Source organism: Trichomonas vaginalis, chromosome VI (assembly GCF_026262505.1).
Source record: "Trichomonas vaginalis G3 chromosome VI, whole genome shotgun sequence".
NCBI lineage: Eukaryota > Parabasalia > Trichomonadida > Trichomonadidae > Trichomonas > Trichomonas vaginalis.
In genome coordinates, this window is record NC_067208.1 from 8,187,683 (window position 1) to 8,203,929 (window position 16,247).

General features: G+C 32.9%; 6 protein-coding genes across 6 annotated transcripts, besides 1 other annotated feature; 4 read left to right on the plus strand and 2 right to left on the minus strand.

Moving 5' to 3' along the window:
• Positions 1 to 232: 232 nt before the first annotated feature.
• On the plus strand, positions 233 to 3,936 carry TVAGG3_0827410 (cation-transporting ATPase-related family; the record flags this gene model as incomplete). The annotated part of the gene is made up of 1 exon (XM_001315507.2): positions 255 to 3,875. One exon carries the CDS (start codon positions 255 to 257, stop codon positions 3,873 to 3,875), a length of 3,621 nt encoding a protein of 1,206 aa, XP_001315542.1.
• Positions 3,937 to 4,576: 640 nt separating this feature from the next.
• Positions 4,577 to 4,821: a mobile genetic element.
• A 61-nt stretch (positions 4,822 to 4,882) lies between these two features.
• TVAGG3_0827430 (PQ loop repeat-containing protein) lies at positions 4,883 to 6,824 on the plus strand (the record flags this gene model as incomplete). Its single annotated transcript, XM_001315506.1, has 1 exon — positions 6,232 to 6,813. One exon carries the CDS (start codon positions 6,232 to 6,234, stop codon positions 6,811 to 6,813), a length of 582 nt encoding a protein of 193 aa, XP_001315541.1.
• A 373-nt stretch (positions 6,825 to 7,197) lies between these two features.
• Positions 7,198 to 8,093, plus strand: TVAGG3_0827440 (ribonuclease inhibitor domain-containing protein; the record flags this gene model as incomplete). Its single annotated transcript, XM_001315505.1, has 1 exon — positions 7,213 to 7,899. One exon carries the CDS (start codon positions 7,213 to 7,215, stop codon positions 7,897 to 7,899), a length of 687 nt encoding a protein of 228 aa, XP_001315540.1.
• A 1,167-nt stretch (positions 8,094 to 9,260) lies between these two features.
• On the minus strand, positions 9,261 to 10,754 carry TVAGG3_0827450 (nuclear localization sequence binding; the record flags this gene model as incomplete). Its single annotated transcript, XM_001315504.1, has 1 exon — positions 9,490 to 10,686. One exon carries the CDS (start codon positions 10,684 to 10,686, stop codon positions 9,490 to 9,492), a length of 1,197 nt encoding a protein of 398 aa, XP_001315539.1.
• Positions 10,755 to 10,845: 91 nt separating this feature from the next.
• TVAGG3_0827460 (proteasome assembly) lies at positions 10,846 to 12,044 on the plus strand (the record flags this gene model as incomplete). Its single annotated transcript, XM_001315503.1, has 1 exon — positions 10,878 to 11,639. One exon carries the CDS (start codon positions 10,878 to 10,880, stop codon positions 11,637 to 11,639), a length of 762 nt encoding a protein of 253 aa, XP_001315538.1.
• Positions 12,045 to 12,363: 319 nt separating this feature from the next.
• On the minus strand, positions 12,364 to 14,312 carry TVAGG3_0827470 (ATP-dependent RNA helicase DBP3 family; the record flags this gene model as incomplete). Its single annotated transcript, XM_001315502.2, has 1 exon — positions 12,507 to 14,303. One exon carries the CDS (start codon positions 14,301 to 14,303, stop codon positions 12,507 to 12,509), a length of 1,797 nt encoding a protein of 598 aa, XP_001315537.1.
• Positions 14,313 to 16,247: the final 1,935 nt, after the last annotated feature.

Consider the following 16,247-nt stretch of genomic DNA (forward strand, 5'->3'; position numbering starts at 1 on the left):
TTTTCTTCACACATGATACTAATTTGAGTAATTTGACAGTATTGTTAAGAATTCATATGTATAATACATTGTATGTTCATGAGTTCCACGATGAAATGGCCAAATTAAAATGATCAATAAAAAATTTACTAGCATAACAAGGTAATTTTATGAATCATTCTTATTTGCTACTAAATTATTATTCTAAATATTGATGAAAACATTCATTTGCTAAACAAGTCTCATAATTTTTTGTCAAACCAAATTATAAAAACATGCCTTTAGAGTACAACTTTGTCACAAAGAAGCCATTATTCTCTAGGTTAGATATTGTTCCATTTGTTATTATCTATTCCTTGATCTTCTATCCAGCGTATACCTTAATTGATAAACATTGGATTTACGAAGAGCCAGATAATCCATCCAACAGTTCATTCGCGTTTATTTTCGATCACGTTGATGCTAAAGCATTAGAACCACACGCATTTATTGTATTATTACCCGTTTTTGTCGTTTTAATTCACACTATTTTCTTAATTCTTTCATATTGGTTACCAAAATGGAATGAATATTTGCACTATGATAAGGCAACCGAAAAAACAGCAACACATGTTGCATTTCATCCAGATCCACACAAAGGTCTTCCAGGTATTGTTGAATATGTCCGTGGAAAGCCATCTTACGTCTATTTCCAGCAAAAGAAGCGCGAGTATAAAGATTGTCAATTCGTTTCGTTACAATATCCAACGAAACTCCAGATACAAGATTATTTGGGTGCTAAAGGACTTTCATCCGCAGAAGCCACAAAGAGAGAAGAATACTATGGCCTGAACCAATATAAGCTACCGATCCCATCAATGTCAACACTTTTATTTGAAAACCTCAAATCTCCATTTATTTTCTTCCAATTCTTCAACTGCATCATCCTCCTTCTCGATGAATACTTTACGACTCCTCTTGTCTACATGGCCCAACTTATTTTCATGGAGTACTCCAATATCAAGACATTCCATGCAAACTACACAGATCTCCGTGGTGCTGACCTTGTTCCTATTGCAGTCAACGTCTACAGAGATAGGAAATGGAAGAAGATGTTATCGGATAAAATTGTTCCAGGTGATCTTGTCCTTATTCCAAACGAAATCAACGCTCCATGTGATCTTGTTATCCTCAAAGGTCGTGCCGTTGTCAACGAAGCTATGCTTACTGGTGAATCTACCCCACAATTGAAAGACACTGTTGATGGTCTTCCATTAGACACAACATTGAACACAGAGAAACACCGTCGTCATATTATCTTCGGTGGTACTCGTATCGAACAGATCATTTCAGCCAAAGATAAAACGTTACCCGAAGAAGGCACACTTTGCTATGCTATCTCCACAGGCTTTGGTAGTGCACAAGGTCGTCTTCTTCGTACTATTATGTTTGGTTCACAGTACGATCAGACTAAGTTCCGAGATTCATACAAAATCCTTGGTTTATTGTCCAGTGTCTCAGTTATTGCTACATTGTACTACTACTTCTCAGCTAAGACAGATTCCGACAGCACCATCTTCCGTTTGATTGTCAATTCTCTTATGATTTTCACTAAAGCAGCTCCACCCGATCTTCAGACATCTATTTCTATGCAGATCAACACATCAGTCAATTCACTTGCTAAACTCGACATCTATACAACAGAACCATACCGAATCCAACTTGCCGGTGGTATCACAACATGTTGTTTCGATAAGACGGGCACACTCACATCAGAAGAGTACAAACTTGTTGGTGTCGACACACTTAATGCACCCGCTGCACCAAAGAACAAGACAATCAAAGGCAACTACTTCTCATCACCATCAGAAATGCCAGTTGAATCCATGTGGGTTGTTGGTGGTTGCCACTCACTCATCCGTGGCAAGTACGGCAAGCTCATTGGTGATTCACTTGAATCAGCCGCATTCCAACAGATGCATTTCAAACTGAACAGTGACAAGAGTGCTACATATGGCGATATTTCTATTACACCAATCAAGGAATATCATTTCTCATCCGAACTTAAGCGTATGACCGTTGTTTGCAATGTTTCAGGTCGAACACAACCTATTGCAGTTATCAAAGGAGCTCCAGAAGCAGTCCAACCACTATTAACAACAGTTCCAAGTGATTACAAACAGGCATATCTTAAATATGCTCGTCAAGGTTGCCGTGTCCTTGTTCTTGGCTACAGGATTCTTGAATTCAACTACGATCCATCCACTGCTAAACGCGATGACATCGAGAAGAACTTTATTTTTGCAGGCTTTGCAATTTTCGATGCACCATTGAAGCGTGGCTCAGAAGACACTGTTGTTGAATTATTAAAGAGCCAACACCGTGTTATCATCATCACCGGCGATGCTGCTCTTACAGCTGCACATGTTGCGAAGCGTTTGCACATGTTTGACCGTCACTTAGAGATCCATGATTATTCTGATGGTCAATTTGAAACTATTGATGAATTTGGCAATGTTCTTGAAACAACATCTAATGAAGATCGAGAACTTGTTTACACAGGTTCTGCTCTTGAACATCTTTCTGAAGAAGATTTTGCATCTGTTGTTTCTAAATGCAACATTTTCTCACGTATGTCACCACAACAGAAACTTCGCATCATCATCACACTCAACAAACTTGGTCATGTTACATTGATGTGTGGTGATGGCACTAACGATGTTGGTGCTATCAAGAACGCTCATGTTGGTGTTGGTCTTATTTCTGATGATGACAAATCCGAATCCAAACAAAACCAACAACAACAAACACAAACACAACCACAGAATCAAAATCAACAAAATAATAATGAGAACAATCAAAATAATAATACACAGAATAGTATGGAAAAGATGATGACAGATTTCTCATCACAGATGGGCTATCGCAGCAGTTTAGGTGCAGCTTCTATTGCTGCTCCATTTGTTTCTAAGCGAGGCACAGTTACCGCAGTTATCGACATCATTCGCTTTGGTCGTGCAACATTGACATCGACTACAGACATGTTCAAACAATGTGCGATCAAAGTTGTTTTAGAGTGTTATCACCTTACAATCTTGAATCTTGAGAATGTCCGTGCATCCGATCATCTTCTTACATTTTCAGGCATCATCACAAGTCTTGTTTCTATCTCCATGGCATGGGCTAAACCAAGACGTCAGCTTAGTTCATTACGTCCTATTCCAGGTCAGTTCAACATCTACCTTCTTAGTTCCATCTTCATTCAATGGTTTGTCCACTTAGTTATTCTCCACTTGACACACTCATTAGTCTTCGCCGTCGGTTACAAACACGATACATTGAACACACGATCTAAGTTCGAACCAACACTTTTGAACACTGCTATTTACTTAGTCTACACAACTATGGACACCATGAGTTTCTGCTGCAACTACACCGGTGCGCCATTCATGCAGTCGTTCTCAGAGAACAAGTCATTGATCTTTGGTTTCATGGCCACCATTTTATTGAACATCATCTGCATGTTCAATGTCTTCCCCGGTCTTAACAAATGGTTACAACTTGCAGAATTTCCAACATTCAAGTTCCAACTTCAGTTGATTTTGTTGTGTCTTATTGATGTTGCATTTTGCTTTGTTTTTGAGAAGATCTTACTTTGGTACTTCCTCAAGAAATCTAACGAGAAGAACTCACATCTTGTTTCACAAACTGTTGTTGATTCTCTTGATACATATGTTACTAACGATGATGATTTGATGCCATCCGAATACTACAAGTTCGGTTTCTCAGAAATGATGTCATCTATGCTTTCTGCACAAGTTAAGACACAACAACTTAACCGTCAACAATCTGTTCGCGATCGTCAACGCAAAGAATACGAGAGTAAGTTAGAGGAAGAAATCAAAAAACAAAAATAGAAATATAATTTAGTTTAAATTTTTTCTCTTTTTTTTATCTATAAAACAATTCTAAACTTTATATATATTTTTTTACATTTCAATTATTGTTTAAATGATACAGCTGTGCCAATTCTTAGCACATAGCAATATGTAAACAGTAAATATAGTGAATTTACAATGGTTGAAATTTAAATCTTTCTTCAAGGAGTGAAAAAAGGAAAAAAAGTTTGCCAGATCAAATTTGATAAAATGGTATTGTTGCATGGGTATATGACACCATAACTTCTAAAATATAAATATAAACATCTGGATTTCCTTATCTTAACGTGAGGACGCTTCTTCTTTGACCATCCTTAAAATTGAAAGAAGAAGAAAATTTTGTAATTCGATTGTCCTTGGAGATTTTTTTGGTCAAGTGTTTTCTTAATTAAATATGTATTGCGTACGTAGGTTAGGATAGAGGAAAAGATCTAAAATGTACAAAATTTCTTCATGTATTGCATATTTTAAAGGGTCTGAGGACAAAGTTCTGCAGCCACAGCATTGGGTAGACTATTATTAAGATCTTGAGTGAGATGAGAGGAGGTTTATGCCATTCTGGAAAGCCTGAAGTTGTGCAACCAAATATTTGAAATACAAATAAACCGAAAAATCGATTCAAACATAAAAATGAAGATTTGTTTTTAGCTATTTAAAGACATTCGGTTTTGACTTTAAGCGTCCACGGTACATTTTCAATACTATTCAAAAATTGAATGCTAAAATGAGAATTATCGTTATCGTCTTTATTTTTAATTGATTTTTTGGAGCTCCTGGGTTAACGAAATCCAAAAATTATATTGAAAACAGTATATAAATATGATATCAAATTAGAACCTATAATTTGATATCTAATTAGATATGGGCCTTTTCATATAAATTTTGGGCATTAACGATAGCCTTCGCTTGACCGGACCGTGGACCCTTAAAAAAATGATGTTAACATTGAATTTTCTGAAGTTTACAATTCTTTTTTTCGGAAGAGAAAGTTTTTGATCTCTCACAATCTGCTGGTGATGTTTGGGAACTTTTTTATGGAACAACAACTTCTCCAAAACCCATCACCGGGACTAATATTACAGCAAGATCAACAAATAATGAATGTTTCATATATGAAAGCATATTTATCACCATTACAACTAAAAGTGCCATTTATTTTACGAATACGAGCAATAAATTTCTTAACGCAGATTGTTTATTTAATAACTGCAGTAGTAATTCATATGGTGGATCTATCTACTTTCATTGTGATAGTTCCATTGTCCAATACCGAACATGTAGCTATAAATCAAAAACAAACACTGATGAAGGGCATCATTCATATGTTTTGTTAGTTTTTATTTCAAATACTAAAAATTATCTTTATGAAAGTTCTTTTTATTTATGCGGAAATTTAGAAAAATCTGATACAAATTATCTTTATTATGGAAATATTGAAGTTAAATCAATCAACACAAGTTTCTCTGAAGCAGACTATGACTCAGGAATACTTCTACATCAACCAACAAGTCTAAGTAATGTAACATATTCATCATTTTGTAACACAACATCAAATAATTTAATTTTAAATTTAATTTATGGTAATTATAATTTTAATTTTTGTAATGTTTTGAATAATGAACACAAAAAATCTGATTATGGAACATTCTGGGCAGGTGGATCAACTGTTCTTATTGAAAACTGTTCATTTCTTGGAAACACAGGACCAGGAGTAGAATTTCATCAATGGGGTTCTGGTTCAATTACAGTTAAAGATTCTTTCTGTGACAGAATAGATAAAACATATGAATCAGTTACAACAAATAATGTTCAAAATATATATTCTATTCATATTCTTTCTCACTTTTCATCATATCTGTGTGAAACTGATTATCCTATTTTAGATTTAGTGATAAAGAAGAATATTATCACAAAATATAAAATTGTTTATCATTATTCATATCATTTCATTTCTTCATTTTGTATTGTTTTAGTAAAGAAATAACTTTTTATACATGCACTCTAGTTGCACAATAAACCATTTTAGAGTGCTGCAATCAATATTTTGCTAAAGCGCAAACTTTTGCAAAACTCATAATATACTGCATTTAGATAGTTGTATATTAGCTCTAGAAGTTTTGTTTGGTTTTCTAGTTAAATTGATATTTTGAAATTTTGTTTTAAAACTTGTCACTTTTTATAAATGTAACGAATGTCAAATTTGATTTTTTCGATTTTAGTGAAAGCTTACGATTTCACAATAAAATACATATCGAGAGAACAAGTAAGCATTGGACTTGGAAATTTATCATCAATTTGTTTCTTTTTAGTTTACGTTCCTCAATACTTTTTGAATATGTCTAGAGAATCAGTTGAAGGATTCAGTCTTAGTTCAATCACGTTAAAACTAATTGGTTCGGCTTTCTTATGTATCAACTCTCTTTACAACGGGAGTGGTTTTCCTCTTTTTTTATACGGTTTCCTTAACACTATCGAACACTGTTTATTTCTTTTCCAGTTTTTTAGATACGGTAAAGTACTCTATGCACCATTACTATCATTAATTGTTGTTATTCCATATCTAATCTGCATCTTTTCCCCAAAACTTATTCCAATCACAGACTTAGTTAAACCAGTTACTCAATTCATCTCACACATACCTCAATTAATCTCATGCATAACTAGGAAGACTACATTAAACGTTTCTATCTATAGTCAACATTTACATTTCATCGGATCCTTTTTAGGCTGTATAATGCTCATTTTAGAGGAGAACTACAATATTACTAACTGGATCCTTTACGGAAATACCTTTATCCAAGCGTTTTCGATATATTTCCTTGCTGCATGGTATGGAGAGCTCAGACTTAAGGAATCCAATGCTGAAAATCGATCAGTATCAAGAAAGGTATTCAATGATAGCTTTAAATCTGTATAATATTAATAAAATGTTTGTATTTTCATAATTTGACTTATATTTTTTAAATAAATGTATTTTTCTTTCTTACAAGATGGTTCTGAGTAGTTTAAAACATTTGATACCTATGAACTCTGAGGTAAATCCAAATAATTTTAGAATTATTAAGAATCAGTTGCAATATTTATGTCATGAGATATGAACTAGTACCATTATCAAATGTATGATGTTGATTTTTCATATAATACTCTAAAAACTCAAAATACGTAAAATATCCTCAATATTTCAGGTTGCAAAATGATATTTTTCAAATTTATTTGGTGAAAAATATTCTTTGTTGCCCATTTTATTTGTTAATCTAATGATGAAGAGATGATTTATTTTCCTTCTCAAATTATCTGTTGTAAAAAAAAAAGTAAAATGTCTACTTCCAAAAGCAAAATTCCGCCAATCAACCAAGGCAGATTAGATCTAACAGGTATGGGTCTTACATCTCTTGATGAAATTCCCGTAAGTTCCAAATTAAGGGAGTTAATTCTTACAGATAATCAGATTACTTCTTTCAAATCACTTCAGCCGCAACCAAATCTTACCACAATCATAGCAAATAGAAATCCTATTAAATATTTAACTGGTCTTGATAAAATGCCAGCTTTAACAAGTATTGATTTAACCGAAACACCTCTTGAAAAGAATAATGATTGCGTTGTTAGAATATTGTATACAATTGGTCCGAAATTACAATACATCAATAAGAATAAAGTCACAGAAGATGATCAAACTCGTGCAAACATCTACGAAAAGAAGAATATTGTCGAAAAGAAATACTTACCATTAGAGTCTGAAGAAGATGAAGACTTAGATCAGCTTTCACCAATCGAAAAAAAGTCATTTGAAAAAATATCGCCAATTTACATTCAGGAAATGAGTAAGCATTTTGCGGACATAGCATACAACGAAGCTAAGCTTTATGATCTTAAACAGTTCGGAATGATGCCTGTTATAACTGAAGATTCTACTTTTGAAGACAAAGTTCGCACCATCGTACATTTAAAGAAGAGAATAAATCTTCTTGCGGATGAAATCGATAAGAATTTGGAAGAATAAAAAATATGTAATTATCTTTTTAAAATTTCTCTTTTTCGTCTGTTTATGGATAAAATTGATAATTTTGATATACTCATGTCTATTATATCATTAGAAAATGCTAAATTCTGATCACAAGAGCAAATCATTATACAATTCATTAAATACTTATTGTGAAACAATTTCACTCATGAACATAATACTAAAAATAGCCGAAAATATTGATATATCAAGTAAATAAACGATATCAAATTAATTGTTCACCGATTGGAATGTATATTTGAGGGTTTGAAGATTCTAATGAATACAATAGTACTATTAGTGTTGATTATGGATTTATCATAAAATTTGAAAATAGATAAAACAAATTATAATGATAAGTTTACCAATGAGAGAATATATGATAATGATATTTGTGTATAGCATGGTGATGTGTGATGCAGCAGAAAAAAATTGTAAATTCAGTCAAAAATATAAAATTAATGTAAAAAAAACAATAATTTAAAAACGAAATCTAAGTGATTAAAAACATTAACATTATCATGATGTATATTACAAACATTTGACAAATAATTGAAAATTATTTTTTCAAATCAATTTCTAAAGTCAGAAATACCATTTGATATTCACAGAATTTATTGTATTGTTGCATGCTAAGTTCGGTCAACGATAGAAATTGAGTGGAAATTAATCGTCGAGGAAGTACGATTATGTAAAGTAAAAAAATGTTGTGGGATTTTTAATATTATATATTATTTTATAATAAAATTTTTTTGAGTCATTTTAAGAAGCACATATAATTTTTTGAATTTAAAAATTAAAGTAGTGTCAAACGAATTTATCACTTAATTTAATACTCAGATTTCTTAAAATTAATGAAAAAAAGGTTTTCTGAGAACTTTTGAGAATGGTTTTCAAATTCCATTATTGAAAATATATAGGTATTGTATGAAATTCAAACTCTATATTTATTAAAATTCTAAATTTTTAATAAAATAACTTTTCAGAGGAATATGATTTTGAATGGTTGATTAATAAGTATAAAAATGTCTACGATTTTAAGGAGGGAATTGTTCCTTATGAGGTATACATCATAACTATATACCTCATAAGGAACAATTCCCTCTTGATAGCTGGGAAACTTTTTCTGAATAACTTATCATTTGGAGAAAGTTTCCCAGCTATCTATTAGAAACTAAAGGCTGTGAGGCACTAATATATAATCAGTGCCTCATAGCCTTTAGTTTGTTATTAAAAACGAGAAAACTTGTTCGAAATGATAAACAATTTCGAACAAGTTTTCTCGTTTTAAGGAGGGAATTGTTCCTTATGAGGTATACATCATAACTATATACCTCATAAGGAACAATTCCCTCTTGATATCCTGGATATTTTTGAATATATTTTTTTAATTAAAGTTCTCAAAAGTATTATCAAAAGTGATTTTTAAAAAATATCTCCAATTAATTAACTAATTAAAAGTATTATATTTTTAAAATTAAATAGTTTTTCAATTTTTTTGAAGGAATTGAGATACTTCCCACGACAATAAAATTGAGAGGTTTACATTATGACTGATCTTAGCATGCAACAGTATTACTATGTTTTGCTTTATTTTTGGTTAAATTTGATATGAACTTCCTTATTTTTCCCTCCTAACACAGCTGCAGCAGTAATAGATGCTGTTGTTTGCATATCTGATATTAATTCCTCCTGATCACGAATTTGATTCCTTAATTTTTCATTTTCAATCAAAAGTTGTTCTTTTAGTTTTTGACCATCTTTTTCCTTTTCTTGGAACTTCTCAAGCATTGTTGTTGCTATTTTCAGCTTATTTTCAATTGTTTTTCTTTCTTGAATTAATTTTTTCATTGATTCGAGTTTTTTCCTCTTTTCAGCAAGTTCATAATCAAGTTCTGTCAATTCTGATTCTGCAGATTGTAAAATTGCGGCTGTTTCTTGACATTCAATTTCTCTATGAATATTTAACTGTTCGTATAGTGCGCTTTCAAGATATGACTTCAGCACATCTTCCTTTGCACAAAGTTCTACGTATTCTCCACTCTTATCAATAGCAATTCGTTGCATTGTTGTTCCACTCATCAAATTCCACGTTTCTCTGCCATCTGCTGATGCACAATAGCCGTGGCCCGTATTCTTGAAGTGTTCCAAGGCATGGTCATAGCAAAAACTTCTTGCACATGATAAACAAATATATGGACGGTCAAAAGTGCCGCAAACTTCACAAGGAGATAGGCTAAGTGAAGATATAGGTGCGTAACGGCATAATGGGCATTCCCATTGCTTCATACGTTGAGCACAAGTCGTATGCATTGAATGTCCACATGGGAAAGTAATTAATTGTAAATCTGAGACTAACTGGTATAAGCAAATAGCACAGTTATTATCATAGAACTCGTTTGTTGAAAATCTGTTAACAATTAGTTGCAATTTTTGTGATTCGAATTCAAATGACTGAACAAAATCATATGTGAGCGTATCTAATGAGCAAATAGGTGTTGGATTAGCTTTAAGTTTCTTAAGAAGTTCTTTCGCTGAATCAATTGAAATTGCCTTTAAAATGATGGTAAAAGTTGGTGATTTATCTGTCAGTAGCACGAGACAATTGCTTGCAAGCGTGTGAAAACTGTTGACAAACTTGCAAACATCAGGAGGAGTGTAATATAAACGCAATCCCTGTATACAAACTAAACAACTTGAAGGATCATCGGTAATATGAATGAAATTTGATGTTTTAACACCTTTTTCTACACTCTGAATGCATACTTTGTTACAATTTTGAGTCATAAATTTTTATAATTGTTGTCAAAAAATAGTTTACAATAATCGTAAAATTTTCCAGGAATACTAAATATTATAATAAACTAGTTATATTGCAAATCATGGTGTAACCAATTATTTTGAATTTTAATTTTTCTATGAGCTCTAACAATAATTAGCGCCAAATTTTCCTAAAGCAAGAAAAAGTGGCATCTGCAATGAGTTTGCCACCGTACGCCATTGCAGTATTAATAGACAACACTGATATATCAATTGATGGAGATTTTTACCCCAATAGGCTCGACGCTCAAAAAACGACAGTTGATAGACTGTCCCAATTCTATTTTTCCTCAAATCCTAAGTCCCAAATAGGAATTGTTACGATGGGATCAAAGGAATTTGGTCTTCGTACCTCTCTTACATCATCGCATACAACAATTCTGAAGACCTTGCAGAATATTAAACCCGGCGGAAGCTTGTACTTTTTAAAGGCTCTTAAGACCATCATGATAATGCTAAAGTATTGCAATACCGATGTTGAAGAGAAAAGAGTCCTTGCTTTTATCGGAGGAGACCATGGAATCAATGATAAAGAAAAAGCAAACGAAATAGCCACAACATTTACTAGAGAAGATATACCATTGGATATAGTTATTATTGGAAAGCGAGTTCCAAATGTACCGCTTATTAAAAATATGTGTCGTCAGATTCCAGGATCCAACTGTATCGAGATCAGAGAATGTGATAACCTCCTTAGCGATAAGGTATTCAGCTCCAAAATATGTCCTGCAAAAAATTTGTCACAAGCGGAACTGAATGAGCTGATCGAGAACGAACCTGCTTTTTCTGTTATACGTCAGTCCATGGCTCATTCAGCCCAGAAAAAAGATCCAACTAAATCCGGAAGCTCAAATTCTTCTCCAAGCAAGTACAAGCCTCAGATGCTCAAAAAAATGATACCACATATCAAAAACCATTGAATCACAAAGGAATAGTTTGGATTTCTTGCAATGAAAATTATTTTTCTACTAATTCCTCAACATCAACAAATACTTAGCTTGCAGATTATTCTTATTCCAATTTTCAATAATATTAGACCTACTATTACTTAATTCTATTAACTATTTGTACATATTATTTATTGTTATTAAAATATTACATGTTTGTTATCGGAATTTTTATTAAACACACTGAATTTATATTTCCATTGAATGGATCTAAATAATGGAAGAAAATTTTCAATATAAAATGTAATATTAAGTATTTAATCGACATGAATAATTCAAATGTCATTAAAAACATGTAGCTATGGGAAATAACAATTGGATAATTTCGAATTTTTTTGGAAAAATTATGTATAGAATAAATTTTTTTTTCATTTTTAAGTATATAATATGTATTTTTGATTTTTTAGAATTTTTTTTCGATATAATGAATCGATGACATTGTACAATTTTAAATTTTATTAGAATTTATCCTAATGAAATCTAAAATAACTGCATTTTCATTTAATATATTTCTTAATTTTAATATTAATTAAAATATTTCATATTGAACTAGCATTAAAACTTGAAATAGAAATATTTGTCCAATCAAATAATCTTCATTACTTGATATGCAAAAAAAATTTCATGCAATTCTCATTTATTGTATTTCACAAACAAAGTACAATCATATCAAAGACAAATAGATATAGTTTAATATAGAAAATCATATTAAATAAAAAATTTCATATAAAAAAATTGAATTATTACGAAAAGAGATCTATTTTTTAAACTCTAAAATAAAATATATAAGTCTGTTCTAAAAATAATTGTTATGAATAGAAACAAATAATATATTATAAATTAATAGTTGCGTGGTCCATTATATCCAGCTCTATCACCACCGAATCCGCCACGGTTTCCATATCCACCACCGTAGCCACCCTGGTTGCCTCCGTATCCGCCTTGGCCGCCACCGTATCCGCCTCTTCTATCTCCGAAGTTTCCACGGTCTCCGCCGTAGCCACCGCGGTCACCACCGTAACCGCCGCCACCACGGCCATAACCTCCGTAGCCGCCACGGCCGTAGCCACCGCGTCCAGCGAATCTAGAACCGTAACCTTCCTTCCAAGCACCCTTTGGAGTAACGTCTGCGAGTGCCTTTAGCCAGTCAGGAAGTTCTTGTTTGGCCTGTGTCATAATCTTTGCGAGTTTTCTGGACATGTTCTTGTTTTCGTCTGTAAAGAAAGTAACTGCGAGGCCTTCCTTGTTACCTCTTGCTGTACGGCCAATTCTGTGAACGTATGTTTCGATATCACCTGGGAAATCGTAGTTAATAACAATATCGATATCGTTAACATCGAGACCTCTTGCAGCGACATCTGTAGCCACGAGGATTCCTTTCTTGCATGATCTGAATTTGCCAAGAACGAAATCTCTCTGGTTCTGCGCTTTGTCGCCATGAAGGGAGTAAGCTTGGAATCCCTTCATGTTGAGGTTCTCTTGTAAATCGTCTGTAGTACGCTTTGTCTTTGTGAAAATGATGATTTTGTCGTCTTTGTGTTCATTAAGTACTTCTAAGCATTTGGAGAGCTTCTCGAACTCCTCGCATTTGGTAATGACCTGCTTGATGTTGCTGTTTGTCGTGAGATCTTTGTTGCCAATGATCATGTGAACTGGATCTACAAGGAAATCAGCGGCGAGTTGCTGAATTTCCTTTGGCCATGTGGCAGAGAACATCATTGTCTGACGGTCCTTGCTGATATGACCAATAATCTTCCTGATCTGTGGCTCAAAGCCCATATCAAGCATTTGATCAGCTTCATCGAGGACAAGGAAGTTTACACGGTTCATCGGGCACTGGCCACCTTCAATGAAGTCGATTAAACGACCTGGCGTAGCAACAACGAGAGAAGGAAGGTGACGAAGGTCATTTGCCTGTGGACCACGTCCAGCACCTCCGAAAAGACATGTCTGTCTGATCATGAGGTTGTCGCAGAATCCCTTGGCAACTTCTGCAATCTGTTGAGCAAGTTCTCTTGTTGGAGAGAGAACAAGAACAATTGGACCATCTCCACGGTACATTGGCTCCTGGAGACCAATGTGGACCATGGCAGGGATGAGGAAAGCTGCTGTCTTGCCGGAACCTGTCTTAGCAATACCAATAAGATCATGTCCTTTTAATGCGACAGGAATTGAGACAGATTGAATTGGGGTTGGCTTTTCCCACTTGTTGTCTGTAATTGTCTTTGTAATTGTGTCTGGAAGATTAAGTTCTTCGAAAGTTAAAGCTGGAGAAGGAACATCAGAAGCGAGTAACTTAATTGCGTTAGATTTGAGAAATTGAACTTGTTCGTCCTTTGTTGATGATGGAGTAAAGTCTTGGTTGAGTTTAACTGGGACGCATTCAGCAGTTCTTGTTGGTGGAGAAGGAGAACGATCGTGACGACCACGTCCGCCACGCCCACGACCAAATCTAGGTCCATCACGATAGCCAAAGCGGCCTTCATCGCGTCCGCCACGGCGTTCATAAGCAAATGAGCGTGAATGAGACATGCCGCGGCCACCACCACTGCCATAACGACGACCATCGTCATTGTCTTCACCTCCGCTATCGAAACGATTCTTATACTCTCCGGAATTGTTCCAGTTGTTGGACATAGGAGAAAATGGCACTAAAAGAGGTCACTTTTTTAAGACACAATTTTTTGAATGAGTCTAAAATTTTGAGTTTGAGAAATAATTTTATTTGCGTGACACAAAATTTCGAACTATTTTCATAATAGTTGCATTAACTTAAATGCAAGCTATCTGTTTCGGATAAAAATTTGTATTCTACACAATTTCGAAAGAAAAATGCATCAACTCTGAAGAAGAATCGCAATGCAACTAATACTTACGGGTTAAATCGTTGTAATCACAAACTTCATGGTATCACCGAACAGAATAAGTGAGAATATCAATTTTTTTTTGATTATTTGTTTTTTTTTTAACGTCCAATTTTGTATCAAATTATAAGTTTTGAATGTACCAAATAATCCACAACTAAATATTGAATTTTGATTGATACAATTGTACAATAAACTTTATCATAAAGGCTTATGAGTTTACTAAAACAATACAAAAAGAAGTAATGAAATGATATGAATAATGATTGTATGGGGGCGAGCATCATAAGAAAAATTTTTCGAAAAATAGGGGGTGTTAGTATACTCAACCCCCTCATTAATTATCGTTTCTAGAGGAATAGGAACAGAGGCCTTTTTTCAGGTAACCTTTAAGAAGTTTCCGAAAGAGTTTATGCTCATATAACCTCATTTCCAGGTAAATAGGGGGTATTGTTCTACTAAAAGTTTAGTTGCATACTGGCCTCGTTTCCTAAGAAACTTAATCAAGAGGCTATCTCAATAAGCCTTGACCAACAGGAATAGGATTTACCATCACTCTTGTGGAATAAGTAATCAATATTACCGAAACATGCATTTAGGTTCTTTGACCTCCCTGCTTTAATACAGCATTATTCTTTTGTTCAAGCATCATTATAAGTATCCTCGTTTGTATTATATACATTATCTTAAACAATACCCATACGCTTTTCAAGTAAATCCATTACACACCGAATTTTTTTATCCAATAGTATTGTTGCGTTGAGATCATACATTCAAAAATATGTTAAAGTTAATAGAAGATGTCGAACTTTTTAATTTTCTTGAATAGTATTCTCTTTGTTCGAAAAATAATATATTAAATTGTTTATTAAATCAATATTTGCAATTATTTTCAGAGCCAAATAAACCGATATTATTACTTTATGATTTTTCTTGTTTGATTTGAAATAATTATTCAAATTATGAAGGGAATCAAATTTCATGAAATATTTTGAAATCTGGATTGACAACTAGATTCATTTTGCATTATTTTGATGTGAATTTAAGTCTGTAATATACCTTACATAATAAAGTATGTTTCATTAGATAAAAATTTAAGTATTATCATAAACATTACATGTTAAAAGATGATTGTAATCAAATTTAATTTTCTATGCATAAGCTGATAATATTTTATCAGAATATTCAAAGAATCATTTTGAATTGTATTAGGAGAATAATCAAACAAAAGAAAAGATTCAATTTGAAATTTAAGAAGCTATAAGTATTCCCCAAATATGTGAAACTAATGTGAACACGAATCTAGTGAATTTTAACAATAGATAAGAATTGTTATGTAAAAAAATATGTAGCAATGTAGTTGTTATGCAAAAAAAATGAAAATCTATCTTGGAGGATAGTGTGCTATTAATAAAAGGAAATTAAAAAGAAGTGAAAAATTTAAAATTTAGTAAAAATATAAAAAATATAGTATTCTACGGAGAAAATATGATTTCATATATACATAGAGGTATGAGACTTGATTACTAGACGAAAATCATGATGGTTGCATAAATTTGTTCAAAATATAGAAAAAGAATGATATTTTTTGTTAAGATAAGTAATTATATCTTGGAAGATTTTATATGCATGTATCATAAATGAAAGTTTTCGTTGAATCTGAATAATATTTTCAAAAGAATGTCTACTTTTGGGTTTTAAATGTAATCATGAGTAA